Source organism: Haliotis rufescens, unplaced genomic scaffold (genome assembly GCF_023055435.1).
Source record: "Haliotis rufescens isolate VD_foot unplaced genomic scaffold, xgHalRufe1.0.p SCAF_6, whole genome shotgun sequence".
Classification (NCBI taxonomy): domain Eukaryota; kingdom Metazoa; phylum Mollusca; class Gastropoda; order Lepetellida; family Haliotidae; genus Haliotis; species Haliotis rufescens.
This window is the reverse complement of record NW_025964334.1, coordinates 60,671,750-60,689,705: the sequence shown is the minus strand read 5'-3', so window position 1 is coordinate 60,689,705 and position 17,956 is coordinate 60,671,750. Positions and strand designations below refer to the sequence as shown.

The window sequence follows — 17,956 nt, the reverse complement described above, 5'->3', positions numbered from 1 at the left end:
CTAACAGAGTACTCACTGGTAAGCCTGATATGTTGTTGCCCTCAATATTGAACTCATCCATGTGTACACAGTGGGCCAGAGACCGGGGAATGGTGGTCAGTCGGTTGTACCTGAAGCACAATCATCATCATCATCATCATCATTATTATCATCATCATCATCACTACTCAACCTTCGCCAAGTCCACCCATTCCCTTTAGTAGAACGTTGCAGGCACTGTCAGGGTTACTCCCCTACCCTCACGTCATCACCGCACATTGGATTATTGCCATTTGGAAACACGGGTGTTAGCTCAAACAGTAACACCCAACAGTTATCACACAGAAACACCCAAACCTTATCACACAGTAACACCCAACAGTTATCCCACAGTAACACCCAACAGTTATCCCACAGTGACATCCAACAGTTATCCCACAGTAACACCCAACAGTTATCACACAGAAACACCCAAACCTTATCACACAGTAACACCCAACAGTTATCCCACAGTAACACCCAACAGTTATCCCACAGTAACACCCAACAGTTATCCCACAGTAATATCCAACAGTTATCCCACAGTGACATCCAGTTATCCCACAGTAACACCCAACAGTTATCCAACAGTAACACCCAGCAGTTATCCCATAGTAACATCCAACAGTTATCCCACAGTAACACCCAACAGTTATCACACAGAAACACCCAAACCTTATCACACAGTAACACCCAACAGTTATCCCACAGTAACACCCAACAGTTATCCCACAGTAACACCCAACAGTTATCCCACAGTAACACCCAACAGTTATCACACAGAAACACCCAAACCTTATCACACAGTAACACCCAACAGTAACACCCAACAGTTATCCCACAGTAACACCCAACAGTTATCCCACAGTAACACCCAACAGTTATCCCACAGTAACACCCAACAGTTATCCCACAGTAACACTAAACAGTTATCACACAGAAACACCCAACAGTTATCCCACATTAATATCCAACAGTTATCCCACAGTAACACCCAACAGTTATCCCACATTAATATCCAACAGTTATCCCACAGTGACATCCAACAGTTATCCCACAGTAACACCCAACAGTTATCCCACAGTAACACCCAACAGCTATCCCACAGAAACACCCAAACCTTATCACACAGTGACATCCAACAGTTATCCCACAGTAACACCCAACAGTTATCCCACAGTAACACCCAACAGTTATCCCACAGTAACACCCAACAGTTATCCCACAGTAACACTAAACAGTTATCACACAGAAACACCCAACAGTTATCCCACATTAATATCCAACAGTTATCCCACAGTAACACCCAACAGTTATCCCACATTAATATCCAACAGTTATCCCACAGTGACATCCAACAGTTATCCCACAGTAACACCCAACAGTTATCCCACAGTAACACCCAACAGCTATCCCACAGAAACACCCAAACCTTATCACACAGTAACACCCAACAGTTATCACACAGAAACACCCAAACCTTATCACACAGTAACACCCAACAGTTATCCCACAGTAACACCCAACAGTTATCCCACAGTAACACCCAACAGTTATCCCACAGTAACACCCAACAGTTATCCCACAGTAACACTAAACAGTTATCACACAGAAACACCCAACAGTTATCCCACATTAATATCCAACAGTTATCCCACAGTAACACCCAACAGTTATCCCACATTAATATCCAACAGTTATCCCACAGTGACATCCAACAGTTATCCCACAGTAACACCCAATAGTTATCCCACAGTAACACCCAACAGCTATCCCACAGAAACACCCAAACCTTATCACACAGTAACACCCAACAGTTATCACACAGAAACACCCAAACCTTATCACACAGTAACACCCAACAGTTATCCCACAGTGACATCCAACAGTTATCCCACAGTAACACCCAACAGTTATCCCACAGTAACACCCAACAGCTATCCCACAGTAACACCCAACAGTTATGCCACAGTAACACCCAACAGTTATGCCACAGCAACACCCAACAGTTATCCCACAGCAACACCCAACAGTTATCCCACAGTAACACCCAACAGTTATCACACAGAAACACCCAAACCTTATCACACAGTAACACCCAACAGTTATCCCACAGTAACACCCAACAGTTATCCCACAGTAACACCCAACAGCTATCCCACAGTAACACCCAACAGTTATGCCACAGTAACACCCAACAGTTATGCAACAGTGACATCCAACAGTTATCCCACAGCAACACCCAACAGTTATCCCACAGCAACACCCAACAGTTTTCCCACAGCAACACCCAACAGTTATCCCACAGCAACACCCAACAGTTATCCCACAGCAACACCCAACAGTTATCCCACAGTAACACCCAACAGTTATCCCACAGTAACACCCAACAGTTATCCCACAGTAACACTAAACAGTTATCACACAGAAACACCCAACAGTTATCCCACATTAATATCCAACAGTTATCCCACAGTAACACCCAACAGTTATCCCACATTAATATCCAACAGTTATCCCACAGTGACATCCAACAGTTATCCCACAGTAACACCCAACAGTTATCCCACAGTAACACCCAACAGCTATCCCACAGAAACACCCAAACCTTATCACACAGTAACACCCAACAGTTATCACACAGAAACACCCAAACCTTATCACACAGTAACACCCAACAGTTATCCCACAGTAACACCCAACAGTTATCCCACAGTAACACCCAACAGTTATCCCACAGTAACACCCAACAGTTATCCCACAGTAACACTAAACAGTTATCACACAGAAACACCCAACAGTTATCCCACATTAATATCCAACAGTTATCCCACAGTAACACCCAACAGTTATCCCACATTAATATCCAACAGTTATCCCACAGTGACATCCAACAGTTATCCCACAGTAACACCCAACAGTTATCCCACAGTAACACCCAACAGCTATCCCACAGAAACACCCAAACCTTATCACACAGTAACACCCAACAGTTATCACACAGAAACACCCAAACCTTATCACACAGTAACACCCAACAGTTATCCCACAGTAACACCCAACAGTTATCCCACAGTAACACCCAACAGTTATCCCACAGTAACACCCAACAGTTATCCCACAGTAACACTAAACAGTTATCACACAGAAACACCCAACAGTTATCCCACATTAATATCCAACAGTTATCCCACAGTAACACCCAACAGTTATCCCACATTAATATCCAACAGTTATCCCACAGTGACATCCAACAGTTATCCCACAGTAACACCCAATAGTTATCCCACAGTAACACCCAACAGCTATCCCACAGAAACACCCAAACCTTATCACACAGTAACACCCAACAGTTATCACACAGAAACACCCAAACCTTATCACACAGTAACACCCAACAGTTATCCCACAGTGACATCCAACAGTTATCCCACAGTAACACCCAACAGTTATCCCACAGTAACACCCAACAGCTATCCCACAGTAACACCCAACAGTTATGCCACAGTAACACCCAACAGTTATGCCACAGCAACACCCAACAGTTATCCCACAGCAACACCCAACAGTTATCCCACAGTAACACCCAACAGTTATCACACAGAAACACCCAAACCTTATCACACAGTAACACCCAACAGTTATCCCACAGTAACACCCAACAGTTATCCCACAGTAACACCCAACAGCTATCCCACAGTAACACCCAACAATTATGCCACAGTAACACCCAACAGTTATGCAACAGTGACATCCAACAGTTATCCCACAGCAACACCCAACAGTTATCCCACAGCAACACCCAACAGTTTTCCCACAGCAACACCCAACAGTTATCCCACAGCAACACCCAACAGTTATCCCACAGCAACACCCAACAGTTATCCCACAGTAACACCCAACAGTTATCCCACAGTAACACCCAACAGTTATCCCACAGTAACACTAAACAGTTATCACACAGAAACACCCAACAGTTATCCCACATTAATATCCAACAGTTATCCCACAGTAACACCCAACAGTTATCCCACATTAATATCCAACAGTTATCCCACAGTGACATCCAACAGTTATCCCACAGTAACACCCAACAGTTATCCCACAGTAACACCCAACAGCTATCCCACAGAAACACCCAAACCTTATCACACAGTAACACCCAACAGTTATCACACAGAAACACCCAAACCTTATCACACAGTAACACCCAACAGTTATCCCACAGTAACACCCAACAGTTATCCCACAGTAACACCCAACAGTTATCCCACAGTAACACCCAACAGTTATCCCACAGTAACACTAAACAGTTATCACACAGAAACACCCAACAGTTATCCCACATTAATATCCAACAGTTATCCCACAGTAACACCCAACAGTTATCCCACATTAATATCCAACAGTTATCCCACAGTGACATCCAACAGTTATCCCACAGTAACACCCAACAGTTATCCCACAGTAACACCCAACAGCTATCCCACAGAAACACCCAAACCTTATCACACAGTAACACCCAACAGTTATCACACAGAAACACCCAAACCTTATCACACAGTAACACCCAACAGTTATCCCACAGTGACATCCAACAGTTATCCCACAGTAACACCCAACAGTTATCCCACAGTAACACCCAACAGCTATCCCACAGTAACACCCAACAGTTATGCCACAGTAACACCCAACAGTTATGCCACAGCAACACCCAACAGTTATCCCACAGCAACACCCAACAGTTATCCCACAGTAACACCCAACAGTTATCACACAGAAACACCCAAACCTTATCACACAGTAACACCCAACAGTTATCCCACAGTAACACCCAACAGTTATCCCACAGTAACACCCAACAGCTATCCCACAGTAACACCCAACAGTTATGCCACAGTAACACCCAACAGTTATGCAACAGTGACATCCAACAGTTATCCCACAGCAACACCCAACAGTTATCCCACAGCAACACCCAACAGTTTTCCCACAGCAACACCCAACAGTTATCCCACAGCAACACCCAACAGCTATCCCACAGTAACACCCAACAATTATGCCACAGTAACACCCAACAGTTATGCAACAGTGACATCCAACAGTTATCCCACAGCAACACCCAACAGTTATCCCACAGCAACACCCAACAGTTTTCCCACAGCAACACCCAACAGTTATCCCACAGCAACACCCAACAGTTATCCCACAGCAACACCCAACAGTTATCCCACAGTAACACCCAACAGTTATCCCACAGTAACACCCAACAGTTATCCCACAGTAACACTAAACAGTTATCACACAGAAACACCCAACAGTTATCCCACATTAATATCCAACAGTTATCCCACAGTAACACCCAACAGTTATCCCACATTAATATCCAACAGTTATCCCACAGTGACATCCAACAGTTATCCCACAGTAACACCCAACAGTTATCCCACAGTAACACCCAACAGCTATCCCACAGAAACACCCAAACCTTATCACACAGTAACACCCAACAGTTATCACACAGAAACACCCAAACCTTATCACACAGTAACACCCAACAGTTATCCCACAGTAACACCCAACAGTTATCCCACAGTAACACCCAACAGTTATCCCACAGTAACACCCAACAGTTATCCCACAGTAACACTAAACAGTTATCACACAGAAACACCCAACAGTTATCCCACATTAATATCCAACAGTTATCCCACAGTAACACCCAACAGTTATCCCACATTAATATCCAACAGTTATCCCACAGTGACATCCAACAGTTATCCCACAGTAACACCCAACAGTTATCCCACAGTAACACCCAACAGCTATCCCACAGAAACACCCAAACCTTATCACACAGTAACACCCAACAGTTATCACACAGAAACACCCAAACCTTATCACACAGTAACACCCAACAGTTATCCCACAGTGACATCCAACAGTTATCCCACAGTAACACCCAACAGTTATCCCACAGTAACACCCAACAGCTATCCCACAGTAACACCCAACAGTTATGCCACAGTAACACCCAACAGTTATGCCACAGCAACACCCAACAGTTATCCCACAGCAACACCCAACAGTTATCCCACAGTAACACCCAACAGTTATCACACAGAAACACCCAAACCTTATCACACAGTAACACCCAACAGTTATCCCACAGTAACACCCAACAGTTATCCCACAGTAACACCCAACAGCTATCCCACAGTAACACCCAACAGTTATGCCACAGTAACACCCAACAGTTATGCAACAGTGACATCCAACAGTTATCCCACAGCAACACCCAACAGTTATCCCACAGCAACACCCAACAGTTTTCCCACAGCAACACCCAACAGTTATCCCACAGCAACACCCAACAGTTATCCCACAGCAACACCCAACAGTTATCCCACAGTAACACCCAACAGTTATCCCACACACAAGCCGCACTGGCCAAGTTATCCCTCGTTAGCCTACAGTTATCCCACTGCTATCCTCCAGCCTTACCTCAACCCGAGTCGTGTGAGGAGTCGCAGCTTCCCAATCCTCTCAGGGATGTCCAGCAGCTCGTTGTGCTGCAGATCTAGGGAGTTCAGATTTGTACAGTGACAAATTTCTGTAAAGAGAAAAGAAAAAAGTACTACAATCATCTCCACTACATCTGAAAACAGAAGCCATATCATCCCAGTATTTACTGAGAAGCCAAGCTATCACGTACAGAACCATGTTATGTAACATGTGCTTCTCCTTGCTCCTTGCTTAGTCAAACCCATGACTTCCACTTGCCGGGTGTAACAAGGGTCATGACATATTCCCTCGGTTTGGTGCAATTCAGAAATGGAGTTTGGCTAATCATACCCCACTTTTGGTTCATTACCATTGGATACCTTCAGTTCAGTGAAGAAAAAAATAATGCTGGTCCATTTTCCAATATCCGAAATCATCAAAAGGCACCAGTTCACCACTGGACTGCTCTGTATAGCATGTGTCAACAAGAAATATTCAAGAGTTCAGGAGTTCTGCTTCCGAAACAGGAAATGGACGGAGAGATATGCTGATAGCTACATGCCCTCTTGTTCAAAGCGGCAGGGGGATAATAAGACACAGTGATGAGTGAGTATGGTTTTACGCCACTTTAAGCAATATTCCAGCAATATCACAGTGGGAGACACCAGGAATGGGCTTCACACATTGTACCCATGTCAGGAATCAAACCCAGGTCTTTGGCATGACGAGCAAATGCTTGAACCACACCCACCCCTGACACAGCAATGGCTGCCAGTGTGGTTCGACTCCACCTGGGTGTACTAACTAAAAGGTACCCTGTAGCCACATCAATAATCTTACCCTCAGGTAGGTGCTCCAGGTGATTGTGGGAAATGTCAAAGGTCACCAGGTTCTCAAGCTGACCAATCCCCTGAGGCAAGTCTCGAATCCTGTTTTCTCTTAAACTAAACTTGGTTAATTTCTGAAAAACAAATAAACTTACATTTTAATCGGCAACTTAACAAAATATTTGGGTGTCTTTTAATATCTAAAACAACCTCCTTCTCTCCTCAAATTTCACGTCCCCGTCAATATCCAAATTAGTAATGCTAGTCAAACAGAGTCATCAGGAGATGACATATCCCCCGATCTAGTGCAGTTCGGAAATGGAGTTTGGCTACTTATACCCCACTTTTGGTTCATTGCCCTCGGATACCTTCAGTTAAGTCAAGAAAAAAATAATGCTGTTCAGTATTTTACAAAATCCCAAACCATCAAAAGCCACCAGTTCACTAGAGTGAGTGAGTGAGTGAGTGAGTGAGTGAGTGAGTGAGTGAGTGAGTGAGTGAGTGAGAGAGAGAGTCTTACAAGAAGCTGGGGCTTTGGTAGGGCGAGCGAATGCTTTAACTATCGGGATAACCATCCCGTTGTTCGGAGTTAATGACTTACAGTCAGCTGACTGATCTCTTCTTCCACATGCTTGATTCTGTTGTAGCGGAGGAACAGCGTCGTCACCGAGTGCAGCTTGTACACCACTTTGGGTATCTGCAAAAAACACACCTGATACTGTAGCACTGGTAAGTGTAAAACAGACAAACTCCATCTAAACACAGAGTAGTACTTCATTACTCAGACTATGAACTGTACACAAGCACTTGTTAATCATTCAGTCTGTATTAACTGTACACATGAGCATGTTAATCCTGTTTTTACACTACTAATCCTGTTTTTACACTGCTAATCCCGTTCTAACACTGCTAATCCAAATCTGACACTGCTAATCCAGTTCCGACACTGCTAATCCTGTTCTGACACTGCTAATCCAGTTCTGACACTGCTAATCCCAATCTGACACTGCTAATCCCAATCTAACACTGCTAATCAAGTTCTAACACTGCTAATCCAGTTCTAACACTGCTAATCCAAATCTGACACTGCTAATCCAGTTCTAACACTGCTTATCCAAATATGACACTGCTAATCCAGTTCTGACACTGCTAATCTAGTTTTGACACTGATAACCCAGTTCTGACACTGCTAATCCCAATCTAACACTGCTAATCCCAATCTAACACTTCTAATCCAGTTCTGATACTGCTAATCCAGTTCTGACACTGCTAACCCAGTTCTGACACTGCTAATCCCAATCTAACACTGCTTACCCCAATCTAACACTGCTAATCCAGTTCTGACACTGTTAATCCCAATCTAACTCTGCTAAACCAGTTCTGACACTGTTAACCCAGTTCTGACATTGCTAACCCAGTTCTGACACTGCTAATCCCAATCTAACCCTGCCAATCCCAATCTAACACTGCCAATCCCAATCTAACTCTGCCAATCCCAATCTAACACTGCCAATCCCAATCTAACACTGCTAATGTAACACTGCCAATCCCAATCTAACACTACTAATCTTACACTGCCAATCCCAATCTTACACTTCTAATCTAACACTGCTAATCCAGCTCTAACACTGCTACTCCTGGTCACTCACCTCCTGCAGTTTATTATGTCTGAGATCCAGGACACGCAGGTCACGTAGGTACTCCAGCGAGTCCGGCAGACTGGTGATGGAATTCTCACTCAAGGCCAACGTCTGGAGGTTTGTTAGATTACCAATCTCTGGCGGAAGCACAGTCAGACGGTTGCCATAGAGATACACCTCGACTAGCTGAGTCAACTGCAAGGGAACAGAAGCTTGAACAGTGTCTGCTCTGGCTTCAACTTTCTTGGGGTGACTTGGACCCCTTCATCATTTAAATTAGGGGTCCCAAACAAAAATGGAGGCGTCCAATTTATAGCATTATAACATAATAGTAACAACAGAACACAGTGGTTGTGAAAAATCAGAATTCTTTTCTCAACTGCAAAATATCAACAAACAGGCACAGTGAGAGAAAGGTTCACATCAGGACACATCCTGCTCTCATGACCAAGAGGTTTACATTAAGGGACTAACAATTTCTTAAAATGGAAATTTGATATTAATGAATATTTTAACACAAAATTATCCATGTTAATGTCTAACTTTGTAAATGAAAAGGCAGTACACGGTCATTGGGACAGACATTTGTGAATGTTTTTATCTTATAATCTAGATCTAACAATGATTTCAAGTTGATTGATTCAGTCAAGTTCAATGGCTGTTCTGATGCTAGTGTACTGAGTGATGAGTTCATGTCGTAACTGTGACAATTACATCAATGAGTCATGACATAATTGGCATATCAAACGTTTCTTAGTAAGAGTGTGTTCAGGATCCAGCATTTCCTTGATAAATCTAGCCAACATGTTTCAGGTGCTATAAATGTTTGAACATGTCAGTTAAACTGATGACTGTTCTGGCAAAATGTGTTTTGCAATTCTTAATATAACTCTCCAAAGAATGAATTATTAACACTTGGATAAGTCTGTTGTAGAATAACTAAATATTGAGAGTCCCCTAAATAAAAACAACGCTTACATTCAAGTGTTCGCATTTATTCTTTATCATATACAGTATCGCGGTATCGATAAATCTCGTAATCCACAAACTCTGTCGACTGTTTACTTATGCAAATCTAAGCACGATATATTTCATCGCATTATCGATTACAGGACTCGTTGCGGTATGTCACTGCTACTTGAACTTTTTTTTATGATAGTTTCTGGGATGTTTTTGAAGTGGAATTACCCCTACCTCCATCAGAAATTGTGATTAGAAAAGAACCCATTTGTTCCCTTGACCCAACCTCGGTCGTATGCATACTGATTATGCAAAATACAAAACAGAAAGTGATGTAAACCACATAATCCACACAGCCTTACTGCGGTTAGTTTCACTAATGACAGGTAGCCTACTTTGTTTACGAACTCGGTAAAGAAAATCAGCATCGATCAATCCTAATTTGAACAAAGAACAACAAACATTTTGCGCATCACATATTTAATAAGTTTCTACGTGTGCCCCATTATGATCCATTATAAATTAACTACCGCTATAACTAATAACAAAGTGTACCATCCTACAAGGTCACTTGATCTCGCGGGTCACTGTGACCACGTTCTGAAGTATACCCTTCATGTGCCTGGCTATTTTTAGTTTGACACGAGGTCGTGATGTTTTCGACCAATCACCAAGCTAAACGAATTACGAATGTATCCGAGCGGCTTAATATGCGGCACCTGATTTAAACATTAATACATGCAAAACCGAAAATAGATATAGGTCAAGAAACCGGTTTGTGTATTTGTCTTAAGAAATGAGAGAATAATGAAACTGGTTTGATTTAGCAAACGGAAGTGTAAATCAACATGCTTCGCTGTCTTGTTTGGCAATAAAAAACTTTACGCAAAGACATACAGCTTTGATTTACAATAACACTGGCCATTTGATATGAAATGAATAGTGGTCCAGTCACTGCAGCCACGAGACCCACACGTTACGCAGGTGCGTTCAAACTCAAATTTGTGCGTCTCAGACACAAAAACTGTGACAAAATTGTTAACACCAGTTCCTCTCTTTAAATATTTCTGAAACACATTATTTGTGTAGGTGGTAGAATACAGAGCCAAGTAGACAGATCCACACAACACAAAGCCTAAAGACGAACAATATATGAAATTCTGTTACAACAGGTTTGATCACTTGTATACCTCAGAGCATGTGAACACAAACTGTCTTATAAAAGACAAATGATACTTACATCTTTCACGCTGCTGGGCAAGGCAGAGATCTGCAACATACAAATATACACAATGTGAGGGTGGATAAACATGGGCAGCGGTAGAAACTAATAGTTTTAGTCCACTAATACTTATAATGATAACGTATAGCAAATTTCAGCTGGTCTGTAAATAATTGAGTCTGGACCAGACAATCCAGTGATTGACATCATGAGCATCGATCCACGCAATTGGGATCAATGACATTCATGAACAATGTCGGAGAGCTTGACCACCCGATCCCATTATTTGCCTTTCACGACAAGTATAGTTGCCTTTTACAGCAAGAATGGGTTGCCGAATACTACCCCGGGTCTTCACGGGTCACTGAGCACCTTCTGATGGACTCACCTGAGATTTGCTTAGATCAAGCCTCTTTGCTCCCTCTTCCTTGCACTTCTTGAATTCTTTGGCAATATCCTGAAACAGGTGTAATAGTTGTCACAGTTTTTTTTCATGTGATTATGTGCTGCTCAAGATAAATATGTCCCAAACAACATCTTGTTTAATGGAATATACACCTGCACATGAACCAGAGGCTGCAATTACTGGTGCAAGTGTTTCCATGTTACCACACACCCCAAAACATATGTCACATACTGCTACAGAGGCAAACAACATGGAGTCGGGAATTATCTAGGAATCCTTACTAAATGCCAAATTGGGAAATAAAACATACTTCTGTTTAATTTGAAACTTTCTTAAAAGTTACTAATATTTCAATCAATGCAAAAATGTAAAACTACACATTAAAGAGTCTTGCTTATTGGTCCTGTTGTCAGTGACATCACCTCCGCAAAGTAATAACATTAGTTATGACTATAATAAACTGGCACGCCAAATGTTTGTTCCAAACAGGGAATTTTTTACTGACATTTGCTTCAGAATTGGGTCCAAATACTGACCTCTGACCAGGTCTTAATAAATTCCTGTGGATCAACAGAAATCAGGAAGATCAACTGACAAGACAATGACAAACTCAAATAATCGCCATATTGAATAAATACAAACGAGTAGTAGTAGGACTCCTGAGTTCCAAATTTTTCTCTTGCCCACTGACCCACACCTAGTGTGCTTGAGGTTTTCTGTTGAAGTATTTGAAACTATGGACCCCCAAAATCTATAATATGTAACAGAAGCGTCATGACCAGAATCCACTGAAGCAAAGGCTTAAAGGGCAAGTTCACACGGAAATGAACCTATTTTTCTTGTACTTTTTCCACATTAAAAGTGTTAACCTAGTAGTGTCATAGACAAAAATATAAAAATATCACAATTAATTAACATATGTTTTGCATTAAAACGATTTATATTTTTCACATTTACCAAGTGTTCTATCTTCATAACAAAAACACCATGGCTTATGTCCCTTGCAATATGACGTCATTGGTGCCAATTGATAAACATTATGACGTCATCATGGTTTGTTAGAGCCGCTTCACGTGGTGTAGGTACAGGTGTGTGATTCTAGCGTCTCAGATGCAAGCCAGCATAGTGTTATGCTGAGTCACCACTGCGCCGGAGTGTGTCATAGGCCATGTTGTTTTACCGAAAACTGGTACTTGATATCTTTTGCGTTGAGAATAGACAGGGATCCAGTTGAATTGGCACCAATTACGTCATAATCTAAGGGGGATAACTCAGGCCTGTTTAGCTCGAAAAACGAAGGCCTCATAACGGCATATCATTTTCACACTATTGTGAGCTTCCTACTTTCACTGTGAAAAAAATGAGTTTACATTTTCAAACACAGATATTAACTAATTCTAAAATTGCGTTTTGTTTAGAAAAAGAAAGAAAGTGATTTTTGCATGTACACTTCCCCTTTAAGTTAAAAACACTGAGAATCACCAGATCTGCCTTGACAGAGGGCCGAGCTGGGACAGTGGGCTTGGCTTTGTTCTGTCCCGTGATCACCATGACCTGCTTCTTGGGGTTTGCTGGCTCCACAGCTATGGAGCCCTGGCTCCCCTTCTTTTCCTGAAATAACAAAGCAGAATGTGTTTCAAACAACAATGAGGACTGTGACTGAAACAACAATTAGGACTGTGACTTAAACAACAATTAGGATTGTGACTGAAACATAATGACGATTGTGTCTGAAACAATAATGACGATTGTGTCTGAAACAACAATTAGGACTGTGACTGAAACAACAATTAGGATTGTGACTGAAACATAATGACGATTGTGTCTGAAACAATAATGACGATTGTGTCTGAAACAACAATTAGGACTGTGACTGAAACAACAATTAGGACTGTGACTAAAACAACAATTAGGATTGTGACTAAAACATAATGACGATTGTGTCTGAAACAATAATGACGATTGTGTCTGAAACAACAATTAGGACTGTGACTGAAACAACAATTAGGACTGTGACTAAAACAACAATTAGGATTGTGACTGAAACATAATGACGATTGTGTCTGAAACAACAATTAGGATTGTGACTGAAACAACAATTAGGACTGTGACTAAAACAACAATTAGGATTGTGACTGAAACATAATGACGATTGTGACTGAAACAACAATGGAGATACCCAGACAATGTGGTGTTTAACACTAATCACATGACTAGAAGGTGTTCGCATAATTCAGTAGCAGTAATCATGGTAATCTGACCCTGTTTGATATAAATATCTACCGATCACTTCACACACAATTCTGCTGAAATAAATATAAACACCATTAAATAAATATAAACACCACTGAACGAACATTTTGAATAGAACCTAAGTCCAGTTATACAATCAACACTTTTTATAACCAGACAATGAAAATACAAGAATAATTTGCGTACTTCAGTACGGATTTGTTGATATGGTATTTCCACTGTTATGTGCTTTGACAGTTATGTCTTTGCGTTGGAGAAAACCCCCATCAAAATCCATTGTCGTGTGCACAATGCGTACCCCCCTCTACACAGCTAGTTATGGACTAAAGAAAATATCATAGTTTTCAAAGAAAGATGCTGCTTGTAATCAGAACATTATTTTCAGAAATAAGTCTATAAATAAATCTTGGACCGTGACATATATGCTGTGATAAGTTTTCTAAATTATCCCCCACTGTATCATGTATACTTTCATCTGTCCATAGGCCGATACGGCCACTACCTGGAGCAATGAACTACAAGTCTTACGATGACCTGCATGGGACCTACAGAGGACAGATTGGCCTACTACAAGTCTTACGATGACCTGCATGGGACCTACAGAGGACAGATGGGCCTACTACAAGTGTTACGATGATCTGTATGGGACCAACACGGGACAGATGGGCCTACTACAGTCTTACGATGACCTACATGGGACCTTCAGGGGACAGATGGGATACAGTGTCATACTCTACAAGTCTTACGATGACCTGCATGGGACCTACAGAGGACAGATTGGCCTACTACAAGTCTTACGATGACCTGCATGGGACCTACAGAGGACAGATGGGCCTACTACAAGTGTTACGATGATCTGTATGGGACCAACACGGGACAGATGGGCCTACTACAAGTGTTACGATGACCTACATGGGACCTTCAGGGGACAGATGGGATACAGTGTCATACTCTACAAGTCTTACGATGACCTGCATTGGACCTACAGAGGACAGATGGGCCTACTACAAGTCTTACGATGACCTACATGGGACCTTCAGGGGACAGATGGGATACAGTGTCATACTCTACAAGTCTTACGATGACCTGCATGGGACCTACAGAGGACAGATTGGCCTACTACAAGTCTTACGATGACCTGCATGGGACCTACAGAGGACAGATGGGCCTACTACAAGTGTTACGATGATCTGTATGGGACCTTCAGGGGACAGATGGGATACATTGTCATACACTACAAGTCTTATGATGACCTACATGGGACCTTCAGGGGACAGATGGGATACAGTGTCATACACTACAAGTCTTACGATGACCTACATGGGACCTTCAGGGGACAGATGGGATACAGTGTCATACACTACAAGTCTTATGATGACCTACATGGGACCTTCAGGGGACAGATGGGATACAGTTTCATACACTACAAGTCTTACAATGACCTACATGGGACCTTCAGGGGACAGATGGGATACAGTGTCATACACTACAAGTCTTACAATGACCTACAAGGGACCTTCAAGGGACAGATGGGATACAGTGTCATACACTACAAGTCTTATGATGACCTACATGGGATCTACAGAGGACACTTGGGATACAGTGTCATACACTACAAGTGTTACGATGACCTACATGGGACCTTCAGGGGACAGATGGGATACAGTGTCATACACTACAAGTCTTATGATGACCTACATGGGACCTACATGGGACCTACAGAGGACAGATGGGATATACTACAAGTCTTACAATGACTTATATGGAACCTACAGCAGCCAGATATGATACACCTGCTTGTTATTCATGACTGCTATACAAAAATATTCTTTGTTAAAATCCACCATGCAGAGAGTTTCGTAACCAAGATAATTTGTTTAAAATCAGTCATCCAATGATACAATGCAAACTTGTGTGCAGAACATGGGGATCACTTAAACATTAGCTGCAGCCGTATTTGCCCATATATATAAATATATTACACTGAAACAGTAAATATACAAAATGACAATGTGACACAGAGGAGTATTACACTACCAAACATTAAGCAATGACCAGGAGTCCTGAGTCATGCTGACTTCAGGGACATACACCCCCACACACAACCTGCATAGACAACCCCCACACACAACCTGCACAGACAACCCCCACACACAACCTGCACAGACAACCCCCACACACAACCTGCACAGACAACCCCCACACAACCTGCACAGACAACCCCCACACACAACCTGCACACACAACCTGCACAGACAACCCCCACACACAACCTGCACAGACAACCCACACACACAACCTGCATAGACAACCCATGCACACAACCTGCACAGACAACCACCACACACAACCTGCATAGACAACCCCCACACACAACCTGCACAGACAACCCATGCACACAACCTGAATAGACAACCCCCACACACAACCTGCACAGACAACCCATGCACACAACCTGAATGGACAACCCCCACACACAACCTGCATAGACAACCCCCACACACAACCTGAATAGACAACCCCCACACACAACCTGCACAGACAACCCCCACACACAACCTGCACAGACAACCCACACACACAACCTGCACAGACAACCCACACACACAACCTGCACAGACAACCACCACACACAACCTGCACAGACAACCCATGCACACAACCTGCACGGACAACCACCACAGACAACCCATGCACACAACCTGAATAGACAACCCCCACACACAACCTGCACAGACAACCCATGCACACAACCTGAATGGACAACCCCCACACACAACCTGCATAGACAACCCCCACACACAACCTGCATAGACAACCAAAACACACAACCTGCATAGACAACCAACACACACAACCTGCATAGACAACCCACACACACAACCTGCATAGACAACCCCCACACACACAACCTGCATAGACAACCCCCACACACAACCTGCATGGACAACCCCCACACACAACCTGAATAGACAACCCCCACACACAACCTGCACAGACAACCCATGCACACAACCTGCACAGACAACCAACACACACAACCTGCATAGACAACCAACACACACAACCTGCATAGACTACCCCCACACACAACCTGCACAGACAACCCCCAAACACAACCTGCACAGACAACCCCCACACACAACCTGCACGGACAACCCCCACACACAACCTGCACAGACAACCCCCACACACAACCTGCATAGACAACCCCCACACACAACCTGCATAGACAACTCCCACACACAACCTGCATAGACAACCACCACACACAACCTGCATAGACAACCACCACACACAACCTGCATAGACAACCAACACACACGACCTGCATAGACAACCCATGCACACAACCTGCACAGACAACCCACACACACAACCTGCACAGACAACCCCCACACACAACCTGCACAGACAACCCCCACACACAACCTGCACAGACAACCCACACACACAACCTGCACAGACAACCCACACACACAACCTGCACAGACAACTCCCACACACAACCTGCACAGACAACTCCCACACACAACCTGCATAGACAACCCCCACACACAACCTGCACAGACAACCCATGCACACAAAATCCCTGTACAGTGTCAGATGACAAACTGTGACGAAATGTTGTAGAGTGTGACTTCACCTAAAATACTGCATCCTACAATAGGGCTGGCAAAAAAAGATCGATAATCAGAATTATCATCGATGGGAAGAAATATTTACAATTAGTGTCATCGATTATACCTTACATATTGTAAGGCTATTAGCTATTGTGATGAAATAAAGTTAAGAATTACCCACACAGACTTGTTATTGTCAATATGTTATTCATGAAGATGGAAAGTAACCACGAAATTTATCCTTTAACTCTGTTTTTTTCACCAAAATAATATTCCAATAAGAGCCCCCTATTTCTAATTTTGAGAGCGCCCTGGGCGCTTATTACGTCGAGTACGGTAATCAATAATGTATTGATATTTGGTTAACAATTATCGATCTCAATGATCTGTATTGATAGCCAGCAATATCCTACACACAAATATTGGGAATGGACACACATAATTTGTTAGGGTGAGCAACGAAACTGGTATACCAGCAATACACGTATTGCAATACAACCCTT

At 42.8% G+C, this 17,956-nt stretch overlaps 1 protein-coding gene across 2 annotated transcripts in view; it reads right to left on the bottom strand.

Annotated features, from left to right (window-relative positions):
- LOC124121711 (leucine-rich repeat protein SHOC-2-like) overlaps positions 1-17,956 on the bottom strand; it is a 35,778-nt gene that overhangs the window by 14,619 nt on the left and 3,203 nt on the right. For both annotated transcript variants that reach the window (XM_048386681.1, XM_048386680.1), the window contains exons 3-10: positions 13,060-13,188; positions 11,560-11,628; positions 11,190-11,219; positions 8,999-9,184; positions 7,951-8,046; positions 7,363-7,483; positions 6,523-6,631; positions 17-110 (exon numbers count right to left, since the gene is read on the bottom strand). In XM_048386681.1, the coding sequence (XP_048242638.1) occupies positions 17-110; positions 6,523-6,631; positions 7,363-7,483; positions 7,951-8,046; positions 8,999-9,184; positions 11,190-11,219; positions 11,560-11,628; positions 13,060-13,188 (834 nt within the window). The remainder of the gene's footprint in view (positions 1-16; positions 111-6,522; positions 6,632-7,362; positions 7,484-7,950; positions 8,047-8,998; positions 9,185-11,189; positions 11,220-11,559; positions 11,629-13,059; positions 13,189-17,956) is intronic.